The sequence below is a fragment of the Schistocerca piceifrons genome, chromosome 5, assembly GCF_021461385.2.
Source record: "Schistocerca piceifrons isolate TAMUIC-IGC-003096 chromosome 5, iqSchPice1.1, whole genome shotgun sequence".
NCBI classification, from domain to species: domain Eukaryota; kingdom Metazoa; phylum Arthropoda; class Insecta; order Orthoptera; family Acrididae; genus Schistocerca; species Schistocerca piceifrons.
The window spans coordinates 437,058,176-437,081,492 of NC_060142.1; the positions used below are offsets into that span (position 1 = coordinate 437,058,176).

At 41.9% G+C, this 23,317-nt stretch overlaps 1 protein-coding gene across 1 annotated transcript in view; it reads right to left on the reverse strand.

Moving 5' to 3' along the window:
- Positions 1-588: 588 nt before the first annotated feature.
- LOC124799063 (proline-rich protein 36-like) overlaps positions 589-23,317 on the reverse strand; it is a 488,916-nt gene continuing 466,187 nt past the window's right edge. The window contains exons 17-18 of the mRNA XM_047262601.1: positions 19,856-19,988; positions 589-2,997 (exon numbers count right to left, since the gene is read on the reverse strand). Of these exons, the coding sequence (XP_047118557.1) occupies positions 2,961-2,997; positions 19,856-19,988 (170 nt within the window). The 3' untranslated portion in view covers positions 589-2,960. The remainder of the gene's footprint in view (positions 2,998-19,855; positions 19,989-23,317) is intronic.

Here is a 23,317-nt window from a genome sequence, read left to right on the forward strand (position 1 = left end):
GAGCTACCTGCCCTCCATTCTGACTTTTTCCAACCCACTTTGCATTTTCCTCTGACAAATGAACTAAGAGTTCTGAAAGCCAGAAACAGTTTTTTCCACTTTACATTTGTGTCTCATCAATTCCAGAATTTTGCTTTTTGATGGCAAGTACTGACGAGTCATTCAGTCTTTTTTGTGATTTAATAATGTTCTCAAGTGAATATTCTTTCAAGTAGGATAAACATTCATGTGATTTGTTATGTCAACCTCTTAAAAATCCATATTTTGCTTCTAAGGTAGTGTGTATCAACTTTCCAGAAGTAAGAGAAACCACTCGTAGCAATTGTGCATGTTATAGAAGCCTAATGCAGTGACAATATTTTTTAATAAACAAACCAAATTATTTAAATAAACCAAGTTTTTCATAAATTTGAAGTATAAGAAATTTTTTGTGGTACATTTTGTATTGTAAATGAAAACACAGAGAATTTTGCCATATGCAAAATAGGCAGAAGCAACAAAGCAATGAGGTAATTTTTGATGAAAGCAGTTTTGAGCTGTAACCAGTAATTTTATTTACAACAAACACTTTCACTTTAATGACACTGATAAATATATGTTGTACTTTTGAGTCCACATATTCCTTTCTCTTTTATTTCAAAAATTTGTTTTTCCATGTCATTATGACACAAGACTTCAATTCACATATCTCATTAAATTACACAAAAATTAAATAATGTGACATACATATATGCAAACAACATGACACTGACAGCAACAGCAGTAATATCTTTGGAATGTAAACTATTATTTACACCAACATGGGTATTTTGTACAGTATAATAGTTTGAATATGAATATGGGAGAGAGATATATGCAACAGTATTATCATCACTGTTTTTTCAATGATCATAGATATGAAGGAAAAACATCCAGTATATAAACAAATACATACTAACATGTGAAAATAATACTTAATTAAAACTCTACTGGGGATAATACCAGCTTAGAAATTTGTTAAAAGTTTACACAATTCCAACCGAATTGTCAGTTTCATCGTGTTATGTCAGATAGCACATTTAAGAAATGAAAAATGCTTATCAAACTTTGGCACATGACACACAAGCACATTTTGTAATCAGACAGAAAATGTAGAATGCAAGAGGAGAAGTGGTCTCAGGGAAATTGTATACAACTTTGAAGATATCTGTAGCCAAAATTCTTATATAATTTATGACAAACTCCATAACTACAGTGACAATTTGAATAATTTTCAATTTTAGTGGTATGGTAATAACACAAGCACAATGCACATTTCGTATGTGTTAATGTTGAGAATGGATCAATTACTTAAAGACTGAATATAAATAACCTAGAACTTAATTTAGTATCAGCATGTACAGCTAGTTTGTAGCAGTTGGACATTATATAATTGCTAATGTAGTTTCTAACATTATTTGGAAAGAATTATATTCTGTTTGATAAAAGCAGTTTCTTAGTAAAGACATACCTTGACAAGTGTATACCCAGATGTCAGCTAAGATGAGCAGACAATTCATGGTGGTATCACAGTGAATGATAAATGGTTTTGAGATTTTATTGCAAATGGCTCTGAGTACACTTGCTACCAATCAGTATCCTTTAATTTTTCCATCTTTCTTCAAACTGATACCGAATTTCTTTGTTTCTTGATGGAGGGGTAAGGGGGGGGGGTGGGGGAGGGAGAGGCAAAGACAACCACATGTCAATGGCCCTCATTGGGTCCACTCATGTACCATGATTTGTTTCATTTTCCTGAAAGTTCTGCTTCATGGTTGCTCTGTGAAATGCAGTGAACAACTGGTGCTGTAAATGATGGAAGGAGTTCAGGAAGCCTCTCATCATACAGTTGAGGCAGTGAACACTTAATAGGCACACAAAAATGTTGAAACTCTTGCTAAGCTTTTGGACTGCTTCTTCAGAGTTAAATGATTAGCAAAAATATAAACACAAATACATTCATAAGGTGACTTTTCTGACTGCCTATATTGTCCTCACACTACAGAGCTCTGAGGAAAGATCCTGTCTGAAAACTTTGCAGAATTTCTAGGATTTTTTTATGTATCTGCTGACCACCCAAAAAACCTCAACTATGAATTAAGTCATTACATTTATTCCTTCCATTACAGGTTTACATCCACCTTCTTAGCTGAGTGGTCTGCGTAGATGGCTGCCATGTGGAGGATCTGGATTTGATTCCTACTACTGTCAAGGATTTTCCCTTGGTGGGAGGATTGGTATAGGTTACACTCAGCCTTGTGGAGCCAACTGAGGAGTTACCTGATTGAGAAGTGAGAAGCAGAAGCTCCAAGGTCTGAAAAGTTGGCGAAATGGCTGGGAGAGTGGTGTACTAACCACATGCCACTTCATACTGCATCTGTTTGATGCCACATGGCAGCAGATGGCACAGCAGCTGATTGACATCCCATGGGCCTTCAGGGCCTGGATGAAGAACTTGTTTCTATGTTTCCACCAATTTTGTATTACTGGTGCCATAACTGAGTATTTGACAAGCATATCTGCCTTTCATTGTAGTCTTTTATTCAAAATGGAAAATAATTCTTTCATCATCAAGCCATATCAACAGTTACGACTAGGAAATGTGCATAGTATGTGACAAGGCATAAACAGTTACAACTAATAGGGAGATATGAATATAAAGTGTCTTCCTTTCAACAAAAGGTAAAGAATCCCAGAAGTGAAATTTCAAATGATTTAGCATATGTTGTAAATAACAGACTGTCTTCTTATTGAAGAATGAATAACCTGTACTTGAAATGTTCAGAAGTGATTACAGTTGCCAGATGAAGAATTTGATACCACTTCCCAGTATGTTGTTGTTCTGATCTCTGTGACTAGTGGAACTTTTCTTCTTGCAAACACTATGCTGACTTGCAAGTAATGTGGAAGTTTCATTTCCTGCTGCAGCAGCAGTGTATTTTTCACTCCAGGTTTTCACAAGATTTGGACTTGCTGGATCTAGAAACAGGACAAAATTAGCAATTTGGTGTAATTTGAAACACTTTAAATAACATGTACAATCATGACAAGAGGGAACATCCATAAAGTATCCCTCCTAGTACCACTGGGATCAATAAGACCCCACAAGCAAATTTTCAAAATGATTATTTTAAAAATTTATGACTTTGTCTCTTGAAGTTGCTAGTATGCAATGACATATTGTTCAGTTTTACCTTTACAATGTAGTAAAATTTATTCAAGGGCTATGCACTGAGTACCACTGGGGTCAGCATGAACCCAATCTAAATTTTTATTTTGTTTCTTGAATGTAACATTATGAAAACAGAATGGCAAATGTTACATTGAACAGATGTTATATGAAACACCTGCAATAATTAAACTAACATTTCCCACTTATTATTTGTACCCATTGTTGCAGTTTCCAGTCTCACCTGCTGTGTGCAAGAAATGCGTTGTGAATAGAAAATGTTTGAGTAGTGCTAAAATACAAGCAGTTTTAAAAGTAGAGGAGGAATTAGTAAATATACCTCCTGATGACGATGAAGAGATTAATGCTATTATTTCTAGAGTTAGTGAATCAATTGAAGATTCTGATGAAGATGATGTAGATTTGGAAACTCTATTTCCTGAAGTTGCTGACATCTCAAATCAGAATGTTTTCAAGTAAATATACACTCCTGGAAATTGAAATAAGAACACCGTGAATTCATTGTCCCAGGAAGGGGAAACTTTATTGACACATTCCTGGGGTCAGATACATCACATGATCTCACTGACAGAACCACAGGCACATAGACACAGGCAACAGAGCATGCACAATGTCGGCACTAGTACAGTGTATATCCACCTTTCGCAGCAATGCAGGCTGCTAGTCTCCCATGGAGACGATCGTAGAGATGCTGGATGTAGTCCTGTGGAACGGCTTGCCATGCCATTTCCACCTGGCGCCTCAGTTGGACCAGCGTTTGTGCTGGACGTGTAGACCGCGTGAGACGACGCTTCATCCAGTCCCAAACAAGCTCAATGGGGGACAGATCCGGAGATCTTGCTGGCCAGGGTAGTTGACTTACACCTTCTAGAGCACGTTGGGTGGCACGGGATACATGCGGACGTGCATTGTCCTGTTGGAACAGCAAGTTCCCTTGCCGGTCTAGGAATGGTAGAACGATGGGTTCGACGACGGTTTGGATGTACCGTGCACTATTCAGTGTCCCCTCGACGATCACCAGTGGTGTATGGCCAGTGTAGGAGATCGCTCCCCACACCATGATGCCGAGTGTTTGCCCTGTGTGCCTCGGTCGTATGCAGTCCTGATTGTGGCGCTCACCTGCACGGCGCCAAACACGCATACGACCGTCATTGGCACCAAGGCAGAAGCGACTCTCATCGCTGAAGACGACACGTCTCCATTCGTCCCTCCATTCACGCCTGTCGCGACACCACTGGAGGCGGGCTGCACGATGTTGGGGCGTGAGCGGAAGACGGCCTAACGGTGTGCGGGACCGTAGCCCAGCATCATGGAGACGGTTGCGAATGGTCCTCGCCGATACCCCAGGAGCAACAGTGTCCCTAATTTGCTGGGAAGTGGCGGTGCGGTCCCCTACGGCACTGCGTAGGATCCTACGGTCTTGGCGTGCATCCGTGCGTCGCTGCGGTCCGGTCCCAGGTCGATGGGCATGTGCACCTTCCGCCGACCACTGGCGACAACATCGATGTACTGTGGAGACCTCACGCCCCACGTGTTGAGCAATTCGGCGGTACGTCCACCCGGCCTCCCGCATGCCCACTATACGCCCTCGCTCAAAGTCCGTCAACTGCACATACGGTTCACGTCCACGCTGTCGCGGCATGCTACCAGTGTTAAAGACTGCGATGAAGCTCCGTATGCCACGGCAAACTGGCTGACACTGACGGCGGCGGTGCACAAATGCTGCGCAGCTAGCGCCATTCGACGGCCAACACCGCGGTTCCTGGTGTGTCCGCTGTGCCGTGCGTGTGATCATTGCTTGTACAGCCCTCTCGCAGTGTCCGGAGCAAGTATGGTGGGTCTGACACACCGGTGTCAATGTGTTCTTTTTTCCATTTCCAGGAGTGTATATAATCCACTATATGTTTGCAAAAACTTTAGTGATAGTATTAATAATAATAAAATGTAAGTACATATGTAAAATAGTAATCCCACTTTTTTCAGGTTGAGAAATGGAAATGAAACATGGGGACAAAATCCTGTTAGATTACATGGGAAGCAGCCAGCATGAAATATTTTGAAGATGGCTCCAGGTCCCATAAGGCATACTGTAAGGAACATAAATACTGTGCAGTCAGCATTTGAAATATTTATGAAACCCAGGATTTTCCAGATTATTTTGAAGTGGACCAACAGAGAAAGTAACATTACCTTTGGAAACAAGTGGACAGATCTCGATAGAGAAGGATTTGAATGCTTTTTTAGCCTGTTTATTCTTGCAGGAGCATGAAAAGGTCACAATGAGGGCATAGTGAATTTATGGAATGAAGGGCATGGCTGACCTATTTTCAATAGTTCTATGACTAGGAACCATTTTACAGAAATATCACACTGTATTTGGTTTGATGAACTCAGCATCGGTGACAGAATCATAGCCCTGATAAATTGGCTCCTAAAAGGCATTTATTTGAACAGTGGGTAAGCACATTAAATTATGCACATGAACCACATGAGAATATTACAGTTGATGAACAACTGGTAACTTTTAGAGGTAGGTGCCCATTTCACCATTACATCCCCTCAAAACCTGGAAAGTATGGTATAAAGATATGGGCTGCATGTGGCAGCTTTAATTACTGTGTCACACACCTGCAGGTGTATACAGGGAAGGGGGAAGGCCAGCCTAAAGAAATAAAGCAGGGAAAAAGAGTAGTGTTAGGATTGACAGAACATTTATCCTGGGCTGGTAGAAATATCACAACAGATAATTTCTTTACAAGTTGGAGTTGGCAAAGGAACTACAATGAAAACAAATGACACTAAGAAAAAGTCATTGTGAAGTACCTGCAGAATTTATCGAAGCAAGGGGAAGAAATGCAGCTTCATGTCGCTTCAGATTCCAGGAATCAGCTACAATAGTCTCCTATTGCCAAAAAAAGAGTAAGATACTGACATTGCTGAATACCACGCATTTCAGAGAGGAAACAGGTGATGGCAAAGCAGCAAAACCTATTATAATCCTAGACAATAATGCAACTAAATCATGTGTAGACACAATGGACAAGTTAGTCAGGACCTACACCACAAAATGTATGACAAGAAGATGGCCCATGGTTATTTTTATAAAATTTTGGATGTTAGTGCCCTAAATGCTTTCATAATTTGGCGGGACTTAAATCCTAACTGGAATAAAGAAATCACTACAAAGGAAGACAATTTCTTCTGGCACTGGGAACAAGTCTAGTACAGAAAAACAGAAGTTGGCACAGCAGAGCTTCTCTTCCTTATCCTCCTCCTTCAGCAGAAGTGCATACGGGGGAAAACATGGATGGTGCTCTCTATGTGAACCTTCAATGGATAAAAAACATTCAGAAACATGTAGAAGATGCTTTTCTTTTGTCTGTAAACGATATTAAGAGATTCTTTGTTTTAAATGTAAAGAGTTGCTTTGTTTTAGATGTAAGGATCTATAAGATCAAGGATTATAACAAGAGCTATAAGTGCTTATATACATAGTTTACCTGTTTTCAATATTGCCAATATATCCCATGGTAATTGCTTGGAGTCATATTCACCCCAGTAGTACTCAGGGTAACAAAAATTTTCTGTTAGTAGGAGGGATAAAGAGACAGGCTCTAAATTGTAAATATAATAATATTATGAAAAATTATTGTTATATAAAGAGCATAGCATAAAAAGGGTACATCAAGATTTTCAAGACACATTACTCACAAATAAAAGACGACTTGGAAAACACTATATAGTGGAGATGCTGAGTCATGATAGGCACAACAAAAAGATTCACACAATTATAGCTTTTGGCCATTAAAGCCTTTGTCAGCAATAGACACACATGCACACACACACTCACACAAATGCAACTTGCACCCATGTTTGCAGTCTCAGACAATTGAAACCACACTTTCCTTCTCTAATATTGTTACATTCCATCCTGGATTTACCATTGTAAAACTTGGCAAAGATATTCAGAGAATTAGAGGAGCTGACAGAATATGAGTAGAACGGATATTCAGGTGACATCAGCACTTTTGTCAGATCAAGGCTTTGTAAGTGTGGAAACTGATGGAAGGTTGATTAAATAGAACTCATGGGGATCCCAGCTGGCTTGTATGTCAAATAATTATTGCTTGGGTTTTATAAGGATGTCTTTTAAGGAGCCATCAGTTTTTCCAGGAGGCATACTGTTCAAAATTGAGCCAGAGTGACTGTGAAGAGCTATGGAGCACAGATAGAGAGCTAGGAAAGTGGTGACATTGGTGTACTATTTGAGATGAACAGAATAAAATGATTTTGGCATGTTGGCAGTGTAAAAAAGGTATACGCAAGAGGAGAGAGGACAAAGCACTTTCACCCAACTGCAAAAGGCATGGACAGCACAGCAATTGCTGTTGTTAATGGTGACAAGGGATTAGTAATTCAACAGAAAGGAAGCAATTAGGCAGACATAGTTTGCAGATGTGTTCTGGAGCATGAAGAGGTAACTGGATGTCATGCAGGGTTAAAGGCTCTCTCTCAATTGAAGGTTCATTTAAAGGATGGGTTTTTTATTATTAGGTTGATGCCACAAGAGGTATGAGTGGAACAGGAATTTTTCTAGAGGAGAAAGGTTGAAACATAAGCCAACTGTTGAACAAGGCCTTACTGAATCACAAAATGAGACTGATGGGTCAGTAGGAGGAGGTGCCACTTGTGGGGGGGGGGGGGGGTTTGCATATAAGGAAAAGTACAGTTCTATAGATTTTCCAGAGATCAGGATATGAAGAAAGAAGGAGATTCTTTCATGTGTCTATAGTCATGATCAAGAGAATTCATTTTTTTATGATATATCTGTTTGATGCATTATACTGTAATTGGTGAGTTAACTCCTGTGTGTAGTATGTTATCTATGTACTGGAAAGGGAAGCAAGACAGGGGCAAAGTTACAAATGAGTTCATGGACGGTCAGGAAAAAATAATAATGAAAATGAGGGTGTACAGGACTTATAGAGGTAACAACAAGGTAGGGTAGCAATGCTCAGTTAACAGGCAAAAGAGAATTATTGTGCAGAAGCGAGCACTGGAAGTAGTTTTTACCTGTGAGACAACAGAAAGCAATCCTATACTTAGAGACTTCAGGTTGGTACATGTCTGGGCCAGTCCTGGCATAATGTCACACTGAATAGTTTCACAGTATGTGTGTGTATTTGTTAGTGGTGTATGAATGTAACTGGTCAGAAGTATACAAAAGGTGATGGTATAGCTGTTGGAAGTTGTGGAGGAGGAGGATCATGGACAAAGTGTGAGTCAGTAAGGATGGATGGATTTTTTGGGGGTGGTGGCAGATAAATCTTCACAAAACTCTGCTGCAGAAATGATGCAGTATGAGGGATACGATCAGAGTGATCATGGGGTGGATTATATTCAGGTATTAATGGAGTTACTGTAGGTGCTTATGTGGGAATAGTCCTGGATATTTTATAGATAGACACTGGAAAATGGTATCTGCAGAATGAATTTGTGTAGGAAACATTGAGTGGGAAAGCTACTGGTAGATGGTAACTTCCAGCTGACTGAAGGTTTCTGCAGTAATGTAGGAGGTTAGGAGATGTTAAAATGATAATGGGGATCCAATTGTTGGCCAAGTTCCGGGATAAATGGATACAAATTCAACCTTCAGGACATGAGAACTTAGTGGAAAGCCTCTTACAAACATCAAACACTGTAGTACCACAAGAAACAAAACGTGATTTTAATTTTCTCTATTTCCTGATCTAATCAAGTGACAGGCAGGAATCACTATCACAAGATTTAGTTGTTGGTTGTTGTTCAAAAGCGCTGTAAGTGTCTTTTGCACTTTTCTTTGCTGACAGAGTTGTTCAAGTAAAGTATGCCATATTCCCTGAATGAAAGGGTTTGTATGGTTGAATCTCACAAACATACCGGTCCATTAAAAAAAAACCACTGAAAATTTTCACTTCTTATCTGTAGTATTCTTGCAAATAATAATGTTCAGAAGTTGACAACAAAATGGTGGCACCATGGCATTATCTCTAATTGTAAGCATAAATGTAAGTCTTGAGTTTGATTTATGGAAGTAGGTGCAAGCATTTTGTAGAAAATTACTGCCTACCCAAAAAAGTGAGTCAGACAGCTTTCACAACAGACAGCTGTTAAATATATATCTTGTCATCTGTACTTTCATCCATACACCTGAAATCTTGTGGCATTCAGTGCATTCATGCATGCTTGCCAGCTGACAAGGAAAAGAAGGTTAAGATTTGTGTGTGGTTACTTAAAAGAGTTGTGGATGACGAACTTGACCTGACACGGTATTTTAAGAGTGAAAAACTTGACTCCACCTTTCTGATTACTCCAGACAGACAGACAGACTAATCTCTACTGGTCCACTGAAAACCTTCACATTGTTCATCAGATACCTCTACATGATAAATAACATGAAGTTTGTTGTGCTGTTTCTGGTAGTCAAGTTATCAGCCTGACATTCTTTGAGACCACTGTTGATATAGAAGTTTATCTGCAGATTTTCATGAACTGCCATTATCAGTAAAAAGAAAATGAAGGGCACTAACCTTTTTTTTCCCAGCAAGATGGAACAATGTGCCACATGTCTCATAAATTGCCATCTTCTATTCATCGAAACTTCACAGAGAAATATACAAAAGTTGTGGTTGCCTCATCTGCTTATTTTTTTATTTACGGGGTAATTTAAAAGGAAAAGTATATGATTGTGTCACTGAGATGGTAGCCCAAGTGAAGGAATTGTTCAGCCAGACTACTGAAACAGTCGATGGAACAGTTGTGCTTAAAGTTAGTTTGAATGCAATTTCATGAACACAAAACTACATAGAGGCACAGAGCAATCATTTTCGTTATATGCTATAATATTTGAATTATTGATCTGAGGTAAACCAATGTTTTTCTATGTCTGAATGTTTGTTTTATTGATGCAGGGACATTTTTATTTAGGCAAGGTATGATATAGTAATGTGGGCACTCCATAAGTGACAGCAGCTGCTGCAGATAGGGAACTTTCTGACAAATGACGATGGCCAGGTATGGAATGACTGAGGGACTATGATTCGATGTGCTTTATACCTGCCGTGTATTTCAACGTGTGTTTGTCCTGTGTTGATTATGGAGCAATCTGCATATTATAACCTACTGCATTATTTATTTAAGTTATCTCTATCTCATCTTGGGGTAAAATTCACATTTGTGACCTATGATGACTGTGAACAGCTCATTTGAATGCTCCTACATTCCCAGTTTGGATACTGTGAGTTGACAATCAAGCCATCTTGCATCTGTAGAGTACTGAATTTCTTACAAGACAATGACTTTTGGACAAATGTGCTTAGTGCTTCACAGTGGAATACTCGGCAACTGTTTCTGTTCAAGCAGGAAAATGACCACTCTCAATTAAGTGTCACCAGTGCTGACAATGCTACCTATGGTACCAACAATGTATTCCTACAGACAATCTATTGGTACTTTCATTCCCGACTTTATTCTGCATGTATGCATTTCCAATACCGTGCACCAGCTTCATGGACAAGCAAATTCTCGAATGTTTACTGATGTTGACGTGCGGCCACGCCACATCCAACCTCTATCAACCCATTCGTACTGCATCATGTGGTCTAACTGGTTGGACAGTTTTCAGATGTTGCCACTGAACGTACATCCACGTTGTGTACAGGTACTGTGAACATGTCTGTTGTGCCTCTCCAGATGTCATCTTGGTTATCAGCACAACCATGCACCAACGAATCTACCAACTGTTTCGGTTGACAACTTAACCTGTCTCATTTCCATTCAAACCAACGTGCACTAGTTCAGTGATGTTGCAATATGGCTCCATTGTCAACACACAGTATCCAGACTGGGAACGTAGGAGCATTCAGATGAGCTGAGTACACAGTAATCATGGGTCAGCAATTGCGGTCACTGAGTGCATTCCGGCCACACAAAGCCTCTTGGAGGACAGTACACAATTCGTCACTTTGCTCAGGCACCTCGGTGGACATGTTGACGTAATCAATGATATTATTATGCCTCCACTTCTCTCTCCCCCCCAGATAGAAATAAATACAATGCTACAAAGTCTGCACTGCTCCAACTTCTTTCACAGATGTTTGGGGCAGCCATTAAAACAAATAATCTAAGATGAATGCCTGGGGAACAGGATGCCTTCACAACTTTGGCGCCGATTATGTACACTGGTGGATATTAACCTCATGTCTGATCATACACAATGGACTCTGTGGATCGTCAAGCTCCTGCCTCAGGTACAACTGGCTATGAGTTCACACGACTGTGAATCACTGGAAACCAAATTCATACTGGCAGACAGGAGTTTTACTTTTTTACAACAACGAGAATGCATAAACGTCACAGATATCAATGCCCCTCACTTTGAATCGCAGGTACTATGCTGTGCCAACTGCCTAGGCACAGTTGAACCAGACTAATCATGCCCAAAAGAAGCCAAGTGTGACGTCATCTCCACCATAGGGGATGGTGACCTTCAGCGTACCACAACAAAAATTTGTGAGGCAAACATGCAATATGCGTTCACATTACTGTATGGGGACAGCTCTACATTACTGTATGGGGACAGCTCTGCTGGTTCCACACACTGTTTGGCGATGTGGTGCACAATTTTCAGCCACCATGTGACTGGCGAAAAGAGAAGCACGATCCAGAGTAAGTACAACGAATTGTAGTGTCAATTCAAGTTACCTCACATTGCAACATAGCAATATGTCACCCCTTCAGCAAAGTGGCAGACAGTACACGTTTGGCTGCATACATAAGACGATATTTTCTCCCTGACTTGGTTTTTGGACATGAGTACCCCACCCCCTGGACATTCTCCAGCGATGAGCGATTACCTGCCATCCAGCTCCACATGGCAAATGGCTTCTCTATTACCATATACAAATACGCATCTCGTACCTTTGGTCTCGTTGCAGATGTCGCTGAACTAGTGCTCGGAGCTGACTTGCTCAGACACTTCCATGTATCACCAGATTTAGCATGCATCACACTAGAACATCAAGACAACAATCACTTCATTCCTGGTGTCGTCAGTTGCAGGTCCCCACTGCCGCGGCAGACTTCTACTACTGCTCTCTCGAAAGGCATGCAATATCATGACATGACTGATGAACGTCAACGATAATTGCACAACTGCTTCACATCACTGGTCCAACTGCAACAAAGTTACTTCGACACAAGGTAACAATCATTGTGCCTGTGGGATGGAAATGAAACCATATGAAAAACCAATTGCGCAGTTTTAGTTGAATTTGCTACCTCATGAGTCCATCTGGTCTCTGACACAATAATCTCATCCGTCTGCTCCCATGGACTCCAACGTGGCATCTCAGCCAGAACTCTGCACAAATGGGACACCTACCACTGCAGTATGCGTGACAACAGTACCTGTACACACAACCCAGGTTAGTAATGTGCATCCTTTTCATGATCCTTCTGTTTCGACTCAGTGTATTACCACGCCCACCACACAGCTGTGAGTTTAGTTTATGTGAATTGCTATTTGCAGTGGGAGAGTTCACAATATTATCACCATCCTGGGCTATCCTGTCTGCCACGGACTATGGTGGTTACTGCCAGGCGATCTCTATGCAGCCATAACGGCTACTACAAACCAGAATTTTGTAACTTTCAGATAGTTCATCTCTATCAAATTTGTGCCCAAGAAAGATGGTACAATTAGGGTACGTCATTAATGATGACAACGTCATCTTCACCAGCCTGAAATAGTCTTCCTCTGCCATCTGGTTAATGCCGCTGGAATCTGTCCTACCCCACAACAGTCACTGACGGCTATCTGACCCCTGATATTGTGGACTTCACCCACTACCTTGCGTGAGCATCGGTTCTCAGTGACTTAGATTGCAAAGAGGCATCCCTGCAGATACCAGTGAGTGAGGGGGACATGCCAAAGATGGTCATCATCAGTTTATATGAATTTCTGCACATGCATTACGGTCTCGAAATCGCGGCTCAGAACTGGCAGCAATCTACTGATAGTGCACTGTTTAAGTTCCTTTTCTGCTCTGTGTATTTGGACGATATTCTAATTGCCGGCCGCGGCGGTCGAGCGGTTCTAGGCGAATCAGTCCGGAACCGCGCGACGTCTACGGTCGCAGGTTTGAATCCTGCCTCGGGCATGGATGTGTGTGATGTCCTTAGGTTAGTTAGGTTTAAGTAGTTCTAAGTTCTAGGGGACTGATGACCTTAGATGTTAAGTCCCATAGTGTTCAGAGCCATTTGAACCATTTTTTTTTGGACATTCTAATTGTCCCCCCTTCACGAGAAGAGCACGAGTTACATCTCAAACACGTTCTCGATGCGTTTTCTGATAACAGTTCGTCATTAACGACATCTTCATCAGCAAGAAGTAGTCTTTTGCGGCCACGTAGTTAATGCCATTCCAATCCATCCTAAGCCACAACCAACCGAGTTTGTCAAATAACTAAGTCGACTGCAAGATTTCCCTGAAATACGTGTTGACTCTGCATGATTAACTGTTATCGTTGACACCTCCTTAATGCTGCCACCATTCAGGCACCGCTCGCAGAAGTTCTAACTGGCAAAAGCACGAACAGGAGATGCAAGATTGAGTAGACTCCACGTTGACATAATAAAAGAGTGTCTTGCACAAGCCATGACTTAAGTGCAGCCACTACCTAATGCCCAACTGACGATTATGTTGGACACGAGTGACTTTGCCATCAAGGCAGTACTCATAAAGTGACGGATTCTCTGTGCAAGTGGCTTGCCCACAATCGTGAATCTTGGCGGTGTGTGAGGCAGTCCACCAGTTTAAAGATGATGTAGAGAGCAGATTTTCATCATTTATACAGAGCACTGAGATTTGGTGGGTTTGATGTGCAGCCTTTGAAAGCTTTCTACCCTCCACGGTTCCGTCACCTAATCTATATAGCACGATTCACAGCTGATGTTAGACGTCTCCACGGAGCAGACAGTGTCATCGCAGACTGTCTGTTAAGGATAAACACTCTCTCCACACACGTCAACTATAACTTAGCAGAAGCACAGTTTCAAGACCGACAAATTATGGACTTCCTTCAAGATTCTACAATCAATTTAAGTATGTAACGTCGTCCCTTCCCTGGCTCAACCAAGCAAGTGATGCGTGAAGTTCCACAAAATCGAATTTGACCTCAAATAAGTGTGGAAGACCATATTTAACTAACTCCACAAAATGTCCATTAGCATGACTCATCGTGGACTGTTTTGTTTGGCCTAACGTCAAAAATGATTGCTGAGAGTGGACATATATGAGCACAGTTTGCCAGCACAGCAAAGTGGGTTGTCATGCGCAGCCGCCATTCAGTCGTTTTGGGATTCCAAAAGGTCGATTTCAACGTGCCCATCTCGACCAGGTAGGTCCTCTCCCTGAATCTGAAGGGTGTTGTTATATTCTCTTTGTCACTGAAAATTTGACATACTGGGTGGAAGCCATTCCCCTCAAGGACATTATGGCAAAAACGACAACGAGAATATTTCTTAATATATGAATATCATGTTTTGTGTGCCCGATCTCTATAACCACTGACCAAGGATGAGACAGTTTGAGTTGCTCCTATTTAGCAAACTGTGTGATCTCTGCAGTGTACAATGTTCCCACACAGTGAACTACCATCCACAAAGGAATGATAGCACTGTATACTTAAAGCCATTCTTATGTCTGAAGGAAGTCACTGGACAGAAGCATTACGTATTGTGCTATTACATATGCACACCACTCAAAAAAATGATCTCCATAACTACCTCGTAGAAGTTCTCTACAGTGAATTGCTCGATCTGCCTGCAGACTTCAAGCTACAAGTACTATCGATGGATACTTCAGAACTCCCCACCCTCATCACACGAGTCAGACATCACATTACATGGTTCAGGAGTGGCGTGAGGAATGTAAACACGAGAATTAATTTATGACTTGACATTTATCTCATAAATACAAACTTCTGAGCAATTTGGACAAAGTCGCAATCATTTCACAACTTTTGTCTGAGGGCTTCGTCATCATCGTCCTGGCCCCAGGATATCACAATGGCCTGCAACCAATATTGCAGATCCTGGCCTCACTACCTCCGCTGCTTTCTTACATTCACACTCTAGCCCCGCACTGTCGACATCCGTCATCGTTCATTCTCGTTATGGCCGACATCCACCTCACCTCAACGAATACCTTCTATATGCCATGGAGTGGGATCGACATCATTGCGACCGTCCCCCATGTGGATGGAGCGATAAAATGCATATTATATGTATGTGTGTCATTACTACACGTTACCTTTCCCCATCTCGGGGTAAAATCCACAGTAACAAATGGAGTTCCTAGACTTTACCAAAGTTATGTGGCTGCCATCATTAGGGAGAACACTAGTGAGGCCTATAGATGTTTGGAGAGACAGCAAGAGTGACGGTAGCATGCTATGCAAGAGGTGAAGCTCATACAGGGACTTCCAGTAACAAAGCGTTAGTTCACTGCTAGACCCATGGAGCACTGCAAGTGTATCAATGCCTCATCTCAGTTTCTTATAGGGTGGTTTAAAATCTTCCATATTTATTTTGGTATCATTCAAAACAGAAGTGGAGTCATAGCATTGTGTTCCTTGTTACGATTTCGTGTGTGTATTTCAGTGTGAATATATTACTCGTATTTTGCTCGAATTCTTCTCAAATCCGTAATTCTGTGTGCAGTAAATGATTCCATGCCTGTTTTTGTTTTCCATACATAATCCAGTCCCGTTAATGTGACTACTGCCTATGCCAACATGCAATAACAACTCACAGATGCCAGCATTAGCGGCAGAAGGTATATGAAGGGTGTTGTAGAGACGCGGGAAAAAGTGCAATCGTCGCAGTGCATAAACAGAGTCCAAAACGGCATGGTAATTGGCATCCGGGCAAAGTGTGGAAGTATTTTCAAAACGGGTAAGTTTATGAACAGTTTGCATGCCACCATGGATAAAGTGTACCGTTCACGGTGAAATGTCGCTATCCAAAACTGGTGCCAAGGTAAATGTATGACATCACGGGCCATAAATGACAGGGGTGAATGATGGCTGTAGAGATATGTATGGGCGACAGACGTGCAGCTGTTGAGCAACTGATCACCCAGATAAACCAAGGGGCTATCAACAGTATCTCCTCAACGACCATTCAGCGAATGTTGCCGTGTATGGGCCTCTGCAGCAGTCACCTGGTTAATGCAACCATGCTGATTGCTGTTCAAGGGTGACGAAATCTGTAATTTGCAAGCCAATACTGCAACTGAAAATCCACTGAGTGGTGACAGGTGGTCTTTGTAGATGCATCACGTTTTATGCTCCATCGGACAGATGGCTGTTGGCATGCATGGTGTGAAACATCTGAAAGCAGATACGCCGCAACAACCCTTGGAAGGGTCCAGGCTGGGAGGGGGAGCGTTATGGTCTGTGGAATGTTTTCGTGGCATTCCCTGGATAATCTCGTCATTCTGGATGGCACAATCTGTCAACGCAAATATTCACATATCCTTGTGGATCATGTCTACTCCTACACGCTGTTTGTTTTGCTTTAGTTCAATGGCATCTACTACCAGGACAGTGCAATTTGTTACACAGCTCACAGTGTATGTGCATGGTTTGAAGAGTACCAGGATGAGTTTACCGTACTCCCTTGGTCACCAAACTCGCTGGTCTTAAAGCCAATCGAGAATTTGTGGGTCCACCTCGACTGGACCTGTATGACTCATGGATTCATAATCGAGAAAGCTGTTGCAGCTGGCCACAGAACTGGGGGCAGCATGGCTCAACATCCCTGTCGGTACCCCCCAGAACCTCACTGAAACTCTTCCTGCACGTCTCGTAGTGGTCCTTACTGCAAAAGTGGTTACTCAGACTTTTCACAAGTGGTGACATCAATGTTACTGGACAGTGTGAAACAATTTGGTTTTGTGACTTGGTGCTCTGGGGTCATTTGTTCCTGCTTACAAATCTGAGTGTGAACTTCTTGATTTAAATGCATGCTCATAATTCTGCCTTATTTTTGTTCCCGTCTGTTTTTCTTACTTTCCCATATTTAGTTGAAAATTCCATGTTAGCATCATTTGACAGAACGATATTCATCTTTATAACTCTTGCTACGGAATGAGTATGTATTTCTGCTTTGAATGGTATTGCCTCTTGCCGCTGAGTATGTGTGGGATTGTTTGGGGGATGAGACCAAACAGCGAGGTCATCGGTCTCATCGGATTAGGGAAGGATGGGGTAGGAAGTCGGCCGTGCCCTTTCAAAGGAACCATCCCAGCATTTGCCTGGAGCGATTTAGGGAAATCACGGAAAACCTAAATCAGGATGGCCGGACGCGGGATTGAACCGTCGTCCTCCCGAATGCGAGTCCAGTGGGCTACTGCGCCACCTCGCTCGGTCCCGCTGAGTATGCTTTGTAGTATTAGTGACAGAGTATGTAGTTATTGTGCCAGGTGTTATTATGCAGCAAAAATAGTCTACATCATAGTGCATATTATTGTACATGGGATTGTGTGGTATAGCGTGAAAGTACGAGTACAGGGCGTATCAAAAAGAATCTTTCGATTTAATGAAAATAATAACTATTATGTTATTTGAGATATGTGCGTGAATAACGTACTGTTAGAAAGAGCAAACTCTCAAGTTTTACATGGTTCCCGCTAGGTAGCAGCACCTGGAAGTGCGGGAATTTTTAAATCAAGGGATTACTGAACGATGTATCGGTCGCACTGGAAAAAAGTGATTTAGCCTTCTATTACTGGCCTCCAAGGTCGCCAGATCTGACTGTATGTGATTATTTCTTGTGGGGGGGGGGGGGGGTTTATAGAAGACTCTTTTTATGTGCCTCAGTTACCAACAACAATTATTGAGATGAGGCATCGCATAACAACAGCTGTGAAAGCTGTAACTCAAGACAAGCTCGCTGCAGTGTAGGAACAATTTGAATACCGCATTGACATATACCGTGCATCTCAAGGGGGCGTGTTGAATACCTATGAAAAGCTATGAAATAAAACTTATTGAGTTTCTCGTTCATCAACAAACAAAATTCATTGTATACGTTTATTAGTTTCAGAAATACAGACGTGCCAAATCGGATGATTCTTTTTGATACACCCTGTATTTCCGCCGTACTTAATGCTACTGCCTTTAGTAAACAATAGTTATACAGAATTTACTAGAAGATCCGGTGATGAAAGTATGATAATGTGCATTATTTGTTTTCAAATTTCCATTGGAGTGGGAGGATTACTGTAGTACTCTGACTTCTGCTAAAACGTATTGTTTGCAGTACCACTCTAACGTATGAACACATGCGCGTTACTACTGTTGCAGTTTTAGCTTTCTCAAGGAAGAATGAATGCCTTAGTCATTAATACTGCAAACTATACTCAGTGGCAAGAAGCAACACCGTTCAAAGAAGAAATACATACCCATTTCGTGACAAGATCTAAGAAATCTGAACGACAATTCTGTCGAAAGCAGCTAGTATGGAGATCTCCATTAAATGCGGGAAAGTATGAAAAATAAATGTAAACTAAAAATAAAGTAGAATACTAACAATATACTAAATGTAAATGTCGTGTGACTAGGGCCTCCCGTCGGGTAGACCGTTCGTCGCGTGCAAGTCTTTCGATCTGACGCGACTTCGGTGACTTGCGCGTCGATGGGGATGAAATTATGAAGATGAGGACAACACAACACTAGTCACTGAGTGGGAGAAGTCTCCGACCCAGCCGGGAATCGAATCCGAGCCCTTAGGATTGAAATTCTGTCGCGCTAACCACTCAGCTACCGGGGGCAGAGAACAATATTCTTACAAAGTATTTAAATCGAGCAGTTCACGCACGGATTAGTAAGCAGAAACAAGTGTATATGAGCCCACAGAACACTATGTGCCGCTACTATCTTCTGTTTCATATGAAAGAAAAACAAATACGGAATCATTTACTCCATACTGAGTGTTGTAGATGCATGCGAAAATAAAGCAGATTACGATCAGCATATCCAGGATGCAACTCAAAGAGTGTAATGCATACAAGAAGCCATAATCAGGAAGAAAATGCCGTGAAACCAGCTTCCGTATCATGTCATGTCAGAAGATATTTTTATGTTTTGACATCAGCTAAGACGCAATTATTCCACTTGATAATTTCCACACGGTCGAAACTGCAATTGGGTTTTACAAATAAAAGATTTTAGGTCAAAAGACGACCACAACATCATTTACATAATTTTGCATGCCTGTCTACCCCAGCTACTAGATTGAGATTTCTACGAATATGCTACTCTGCAAGATCACAAAAAAATATTTTTCTGTTTCTCGGCACACACTTTACTCCTGGTCTACGAGGCCCCACCCATAAAGCATAAATGAAAAATATTCTCATCTAAATCTCGTATTTCGTATTAAAAATGTGGATTTTCGCCTCATATTTTCTCACGTTCGAAGTTCACTGCCAGGCCACTAGGAGCGCTGCTCTCGTGCTCTGCTTCCGTATCTTATCATGGAACTTCCACTTCTTGTAATTTGGTGTTCTGTGATGTTACGACATGGCTGAGGCCTTCTCACCTGGCGCCGTGTCCAGTACGGCGGGCGACGCGCAGTGCCACGGGTCCTGAGCGGATCCTCTTGAAAGCTGCGATGGCCTCCGCGTGTGACAAGCTCGTCATCAGCTCTCCGTTCAGCGCCAGTATCTCGTCACCTACCAAGGAAACAGCCATTTAGAATAACCACTCTTGTAATAGCAGTTCACACAAGACTCTTGTTCAGCACTTCCATTGCTCTACATGGGCGTCTAATTTAGTAGCCAGAGAATAATTTACGCTTCGTAAAATACTTTAGTAGTTATACAGGTTATATTGGAGACGATGCTGCTGCTGTCGTAAAAATGATTGATGCTGAAAGTAAAATAAAACGTAAGAAATACGCAAAATTGTTTATAGGTTGTCTGAAGAGGCAGACAGTGACCCGAGACTGAAACAATGCTATAAGCTAAAGAACGACATCATTTCTACGAGGCTGTCAGTTTAAATGAGTATTTTATTCATCACTAATAGCTGGTTTCGAGTTTGTGCTCATTTTCAAGTACACTGTGGATGTGGACACATCGTACTCGTAAGCAGTATGCATACAACAGAAATAGCGTACCATCATCCACAGCATAATAATCAACGGACACAACTTGACAATAGTTGTCCACAAACCACAATGTTTCAGTTTAACCATAGCGAGTAGAAGATGGTTTCACCTTGACGTCAATTTCTCTTTCGTAAATAACATGATAATCAGCAAACAATGGAGTGTGAATATATCTATTTTACTTTGATTTAATATCCGTTTTCTACCCGAGCATACCATTAATTGGGCATCTCTTCTATGTATAAGTTAGACAACGAGTTGTTTATGCCTTGGTTCACATAAAGAGCGTGCGACTTGTACGCATCTCCCCAATCAATGCTAATATTATAAATGCGAAAGTAACTCTGCCTGTTACACTTTGGCGACTAAACCGATTCTGATAAAGTTTAGTGTGGAGGTAGACTGAAAGCTGAGGAAGAACATAGGCGACTTTATAAAGTGCGTAGTACTGCATATTTATTGATTTGAAGAGTACAACGCGAAACATGAAACAATACTTAGTTTTTGAAAAGCTATTTGCTCCTTGACTTTTGGATTTTATATTTGTGAAAATACTTTTATTGTTTGATATGTTTTGCATAGTACGATTCATTGTGATGAATAAAATGTTTAAACAATGCTCTGTTTTTCATCAACGCTTCCATTCTAATATCAAACACAATACGTCAAAATTTAGCCGCTGAGCGTCATGAGTCTCTTATAACTCATCAGTTGCACCCATACTTACCTGTACAGCTCGTAGTCATACGGTTAGCGTTGCCGTTTTATGAACGTGCGTACGTGGATTGAATTCCTGCCGCGGTCCGTTTTCTGCTCGCGACGGATGTATGTGTTGTCCTCATCACCATTTTATCATCATCGAGTCCAAGACACCGAAGTGGCGTCAAATAAAAAGACTTGCACCGAGATGGACATCCCAAAAGCGCTCTCCTAGCCAATAAAGCCACGCGCATATTTCATGTAATTTCATTTTACTGGTACGCGAGCGCAGCCGTCGGTAACAGCTGGAAGCCAATGTTTACACTACGTGATCAAAAGTATCCGGACACGTGGCTGAAAATGACTCACAACTTCGTGGCGCCCTCCATCGATAATGCTGGAATTCAGTATGGTGCTGGCCCACCCTTAGCCTTGATGATAGCTTCCACTCTCGCAGGCATACGTTCAGTCTGATGCTGGAAGGTTTCTTGGGGAATGGCAGCCCATTCTTCACTGAGGGCTGCACAGAGGAGAGGTATCGATGTCGGTCGACGAAGCCTGGCACGAAGTCGGCGTTCCAAAACATCCCGAAAGTTTTCTACAGTATTCAGGTCAGGACTTTGTACAGGCCAGTCCATTACAGGGATGTTATTGTTGTGTAACCACTCCGTCACAGGCCGTTCATTATGAACAGGTGCTCGATCGTTTTGTAAGATGAAATCGCCATCCCCGAATTGCTCTTCAACATTGGGAAGCAAGAAGGTGCTTAAAACATCAGAGTATGTCTGTGCTGTGGCAGTGCCATTCAAAACATCAAGGAGTGCAGGCCCCCTCCATAAAAAACACGACCACACCATAACACCACTGCCTCCAAATTTTACTGTTGGCACTACACACACTGGCAAATGGTGTTCACCGGGCATTCGCCATTGGATCGCCACATTGTGTATCGTGATTCGTCACTCCGGACAACGTTTCAAAATGGCTCTGAGCACTATGGGACTCAACTTCTGAGGTCATTAGTCCCCTAGAACTTAGAACTAGTTAAACCTAACTAACCTAAGGACATCACACACATCCATGCCCGAGGCAGGATTCGAACCTGCGACCGTAGCGGTCTCGCGGTTCCAGACTGCAGCGCCTAGAACCGCACGGCCACTTCGGCCGGCCGGACAACGTTTGTCCATTGTTCAACCGTCCAATGTTTACGCTTCTCGTACCAAGCGAGGCGTCGTTTAGCATTTACCGGCGTGATGTGTGGCTTATGAGCAGCTGCTCGACCATGAAATCCAAGTTTTCTCATCACCCGCCTAACTGTCGTAGTACTTGCAGTGGGTCGTGATGCAGTTTGGAATTCCTGTGTGATGATCTGAATAGATGTCTGCCTATTACACATTACGACTCTCTTCAACTGTCGGCGGTCTCTGTCAGTCAACAGACGAAGTCGGCCTGTACGCTTTTGTGCTGTCCCTTCATGTTTCCACTTCACTATCACACCTAGGGATGTTTAGGAGTGTGAAGCGTATGACATAAGTGACATCGAATCACCTGAACACGTTCGAAGTCGTCTGTGGCTAGCGCTGCTGCTTCTGGATCACGGGGTCCAGGGTTCGATTCCCGGCCAGGTTGGGTATTTTCTCTACACGGGGACTGGGTGATTATGTTGTCCCAATCATTTCATCATCATCATCATCATCATTCGTGGCAGTGGATAGATTGGACTGTGTAAAAAAAATATGGAGGGTGTAACAACTGGGACTTAGTACGGGTGCTGATGACCACGCAGTTGAGCGCCCCGAAAGCATACATCATCATCACCACGTTTGACGTCCGTGAGTTCCGCGGAGCGCCCCATTCTGCTCTCTCACGATGTCTAATGACTACTGAGGTCGCTGATATGGAGTACCTGGCAGAAGGTGGTAGCAAAATGCACCTAATATGAAAAAAGTCTGTTTTGGGGGATGTCCTGATACTTTTGATCATATAGTATATATAATCCTCAACGTGTTTAGTTCGTGCCAATCTATACTTTCATAATAACATTATAAATGCAAAAGTAACCCTCACTGCTACATTTTCATGATTTAACCGCTGAACTGATATCCATGAGGTCTAGCGTGATATAGCTTGAACCCTGGTGAAGAAGCTAGGCTGCTTTACCTAGTGTGTAGTTCAAGTTATTTATTACTATGA